At 35.8% G+C, this 5,148-nt stretch overlaps 1 protein-coding gene across 1 annotated transcript; it reads right to left on the bottom strand.

Annotated features, from left to right (window-relative positions):
- Positions 1-3,714: 3,714 nt before the first annotated feature.
- LOC309838488 (protein BEX4-like) lies at positions 3,715-4,454 on the bottom strand. The gene has a single exon (XM_082679580.1). The coding sequence runs from the start codon at positions 4,243-4,245 to the stop codon at positions 3,883-3,885; it is 363 nt and encodes a 120-aa protein (XP_082535706.1). The 5' UTR covers positions 4,246-4,454; the 3' UTR covers positions 3,715-3,882.
- Positions 4,455-5,148: the final 694 nt, after the last annotated feature.

The raw sequence follows: 5,148 nt of genomic DNA, 5'->3' as shown, positions 1-5,148 counted from the left end.
GAATTTGTTCACTGGTTTCCCTTATTTATCAGCTATTCATATGCTTCTCTTGTAATTTTCTGCACTTTCTCCCTAATCATTCATCATTCCCTCCCTACTCCCATCAGCATATACCAGAGGTTCTCAAAATTTCTCATTTCCTGCTGCCCTCAGTGTGCCTCACTAATTTTTTTAGGGATCACAAGCCACAACAAATATTTACCATTTCTGTTACCAAGCAGTTCAGTCTAAATAAGTTAATCAGTATTTATCTCCTAAAAATTTAATACCCCATGAAGTGACAATCATTTTGCCTGTTGCTCAGGCCCCAAATCCTGACTTCCCTCTGTCACACTCCACATCCAAACTTACTGGCTCTAAATTGACAAAAAATATTGTCTCTAATTTCACAAATCAAAAATCTAATAACTTCTAACCAGTTCTACCACTACCACCTGACTTTGAGCCATCAGTATTTCTCATCTAGGTTATTACAATAACCTCCTGCTTCTACTATTGCCCTCTACAAACCACACAGCAACAACAAAAAAAAGACCCTTTAAAACCTACATTCTTCTCTTTGAAACAATCCAGTGGCTTCTCATCTCACTCAGACTAAAATTCAAAACTCTCTGTGATCTCCCAAACACTTCTTTATCCCTTTGACTTCATCTCCTACCAGTCTCCTCTTCCAGCCACACTGGCCTCATTTCTGTTCTTTGAACATGTAAGCATGGTTCATCTCAGAGTTCTTGTATTGTTCTCCTGCCTGAATTGCTCTTCCCTTATATAAGGATTTTGGCTAATTTCCTCACTTTTTTCTAGTCTTTACTAAAAGCACCTTTTAGAAAAAACAGCCTCAGTTTCTATCCCATCTAAAATAGTACCCTACTTATTCACTCAATATCTCCTTGCCTTGATTTTTCTTCATTTATCTTCATTAATCACCACACAAAAGAGTCTATGTTCATTTATTTATATCTTGTCTGTTACTCTCTGGCACCCCATTCAGAATGTAAATCTTCTGAAAATAGAGACTTGCTTTTTTTGTTGTTACTACTGTATCCTGGTTCATATTAAATTTTAATAGATATTTTGATGCATGAACAGACAGACAATTGAATTAATTTTTTGACAACATTCTGAGGCCACATTCAGTTTGTGATGATTGTTTAGAAATTTTAGCAGCACAATGTCAGTGCACTTTATAAATATTTTCGAGGAATAGGAAAGGACTTCGTTTTGACTATATTACATATTCTGAAAATGAGTAGTTCTTCAAAGTGTCGATAAACCAAGAGATCAGTTATTTCCTGTAGTATATGCAAGGAATTGCACTCAGATTTATATTTCTAGAGCTAGGGTGAAAGGTGAGTACTGATGGGGTTGAGGGAGAAAAAGTAAGGCCAATTTATGAATGGCTTCATAGCCACTTTGTTCCTCAATGTCAGTGCCTTTAGGAAGTCAAATTACAGATCATGACACGTTGTGCAGGAACCAGTTTTATAACGTCAACTCTTTTTACTAATCAGGCTGAATTGAGTCATTCACCTTCTTGTGAAAATAAATAATGCATTTTAATGCTTTTTGGTGTTCATATAGGCATTTTCCATTCAAATGCCAATGCACTTCAGGAAATCTTGTTTCCTATTATTTTATATGGCAGAACTACATACAACAAGCTTATCAATTATTTTAATGTGAGCAATTAAGCTTTCCATTCCCATAATTAACAATGCATAGCGTTCCTTGTAATGTGTTTTCATGATCGTGGCTAATTGTATGCCCCTGATAATTTTTAATGAATTTGAGGGTATGTATATGGAAATTAATGGACAATAAACATGTAAATTTATTAGCTGAATTCAATTCAATGCCATTAGTTAAATGAATTTTACTATGCAAATATATTTTAAACACTTTAGTGATTACTAGTTTACCTACAGGTAGGTTCATTCACCTTCATATTTCAAGGCACTATTACTAAAGAAATGTTGAATTAATTGTCAATAACTGTAGGTAGAAAGCTTGTAATGACAAAAGGGTAATGAATATATAAAAGGATGGTCAATCTTACTAGTGGTAAGGAAATGCAAATTTAAATAATGGTAAGATATACTCAGCATTATAAGGAGAGTATATCCCACAATTTAAGGAGTACATTATGTAGGGCCACCATATACAAATGTGCAAGTTGTTTATTTTATCAAGGGTGACAGGCCAAGGAGAGAAAGGGAGGAAGCCTGTGCTCCATTAGACAAGCCTCCTGTCCTGGAACAGAGCTGTGTCTACCTAGAAGAATTAGTGCATTTCTTAATTCACATTAAGTTGCTTTGTAGGCTGGTAGAAGTACCTATCAATATTCTAAAAATGTTATACTGTTAGACCTAGCACTTCCATTTATAGAAATCTATGCAATAACATTCCTGTTAACATGTTGTTTGTTAAAGAAATATTTTTAATAGAGAATATGAGGGGCAATTGAATTACCTATCAAGAGGGGAATAATTAAATAAGCCACAATATACATCTGTAGTATGGACTATTAGTTTGCTTTTAAAAATAATAAAGTAAATCTGAAAGTAGTACTATCAGAAGATATTAATGGTATTACCATTAAATGTTAAAGTTATGTAAAAATATTAAAAACCACAGTGTCACATACATTTAACTATAGTTACCTCTACACAAAGATACACATGACATGTATATTTCTTCAGTTCTAAAGAATCCTCTATTCTAAGTTATGCAGTCTAAGATATTTTTAGAAGAAAAAGAGCACAGGGCACTACATTAAACTTTTTTTAGGTAAATTAAAGTTTAAGTAAATTAAACATTTACTTGTAGACTTTTTCATATAATTTAAAATATGAAAAATAGCTCTTAGTGAAAGAATGTGTAACTTCTGTATTATGAGAAACATACATAGGAGAATACAAACTTGAATACTAAGAGTAACTACACTTGAATCATGGAACAAGCAGGTAAGTGGTTCATACTTATACAGTAAGTCCCTTACATAGGAACCTTCAAGTTGCGAACTTTCAAAGATGCAAACATGCATCTGGTTCCAGCAAAGAACCAGAACCTGTGCTATCAATGTCAGGAGTCAGTGAAATTGCAGTTGCCCTCCATCTTCTATTGATGACGATTCTTCAGCTCTACCATCTCCCACCTCCTGTCCCTGCTCCAGTCAGTAACTCTTCTTGATGCCAGCCCCTGTGTGCCAGCTGTTATACTGTACTTTTCAAGGTATTATACTGTAAGATTAAAAATGTTTTCTTAATTTTGTGTTCATTTGTTTTATATGTATTATTTGTGTGAAAAGTATTATACACCTATTACAGTACAGTACTATATAGCCAATTGTGTTAGCTGGGTACCTAGGCTAACTTTATTGGACTTACGAACAAATTGGACTTACAAATGCGCTCTCAGAATGGAGCTTGTTCATATGTAGGGGGCTTACTACATTTTGATACACATATATTGGCTAATTATCTGCACTGGTCATGTATAGCTTTTTAAATAATTTTAGGTCAATATACAAAGATAGTACAGATTGTTTAATTGGTTAGGGAGATTTTAATATAATCACCTTTTAATAGGTCATGGAAATTAAAAAAAGTCAGAGTGTCCTAAAATATATGATACTTAAGTTTATTTTTTTATTTTTTTTTTGCTTTGTAAACTGCTTTATTAATTTCGTATTATGAAAAGAATAATTTTCCTATAACTGGATGAAATTGCCCTGCTGACAGAAAGTTTCACAGAGACAAAGCAATATTCAATTAGAAACTGGTAAGTGGAAACACCAAAAGGTTTACAGAAAAAGTAAATCAGAAAAACTACAAGCATGTAGAGCAGAGGCCACATTACTGACCTCAGGGATAATCTTAGGATTCAAGGTATAAGGCAAAACTCATAATGATTGTCAGGTTCAGGAGTTTGGTAGCGCAAATGATGCCTCATTTGCTGCTTCTTAGTCTTTCTCCTGATTTCCATCATCTGCCCTACGTGCTTTTCTACATCATCCCCCACTTCACTGTGATCAATATGCCTGCTGGGTATGGCCCATCGAAAATTAGGGACAAGTTGTCTAATCCGTCCCAGCCTGACATGTCCTCCAGGCTTCTGGCCTCTACCCCCTCCTAAATCGCGTGATTCCTCTCCATTCTGCAAAGGGGCCTGGTCCCCGCCTTCCTTTTCCTGTTGGGTATTTTCCACGTTGAGATTTTTTACTGCTTGTTCCTCTTTGGACGCCATTGCTCCTGGGCCTATCCTCGCGGTCTCCTGCCCCTCCCGATTCTTGCTGCAAGTGCGCCGCCGCGACACTTCGACTCGCAGACCTGCTCCTCCCGCGCCTCTTACTTTTGGGGGCCGCCCCCGGCCCGCACTCCCGCAGGGACCGAGAAGGCAGCGAGCAACAGCTTGGTCTACCGTTAGAGCGCGGCGAGTGCCAGTCAGCGCTGGCCGTTCACGTCGGGCCTCCGTCACCGCGGGACGCTGATACTTAAGTTTAAATGAATGGTTATGGGTTAAAATTAGTACTGTAAAACTTATTCACAATTTAATAAATAACATTTATTTATAGTATTATGTGCTTAGCACTCTTTAAGGAATGTAATCCAATAATGGAGAAGATTTACACTCTTCTTTCACTCATGAAAGTTATGCTAGAAGTATTTCTTATATAATTATAAAGGTACTAGAATTTTATTTTAAGAATATTTGACTAACTACAAAAATAGGTGCTATATTAGGCAATCCTGAAATCATCAGTGAATTCTCAAGAGCAGATGTTGAAATAAACTGAACAATAAATTCATAACCAATGTAAAATGTAAAATTTCTATCTTTATGTTGCTGAAATTTTCTGTAAAATAAGTTTATAAATATGTGTTGCATAATCAAAACTACAATGAGGTATCACCTCACACCAGTCAGGATGACCTTCATTAAGAAGTGTACAAATAACAAATGCTGGAGAGGATGTGGAGAAAAGAGAGGCTTCCTACACTGTTGGTGGGAATGTAAACTGTACAGCTGCTATGGAAAACAGTATGGAGGTTCCTCAGAAAATTAAAAATAGAGTTTCCATATGATCCAGCAATCCCACTCCTGAACATATATTTGGACAAAACTACCTCAAAAAGATACATGAACCCC

The sequence above is a fragment of the Grampus griseus genome (genome assembly GCF_964374135.1).
Source record: "Grampus griseus genome assembly, chromosome: 1".
In the NCBI taxonomy this organism is placed as follows: domain Eukaryota; kingdom Metazoa; phylum Chordata; class Mammalia; order Artiodactyla; family Delphinidae; genus Grampus; species Grampus griseus.
This window is presented reverse-complemented; position numbering and strand designations above follow the sequence as displayed.

Excerpts from the sequence above, each read along its gene's own strand:
- LOC309838488 (XM_082679580.1), bottom strand. The coding sequence starts at position 4,245 with ATGGCGTCCAAAGAGGAACAAGCAGTAAAAAATCTCAACGTGGAAAAT.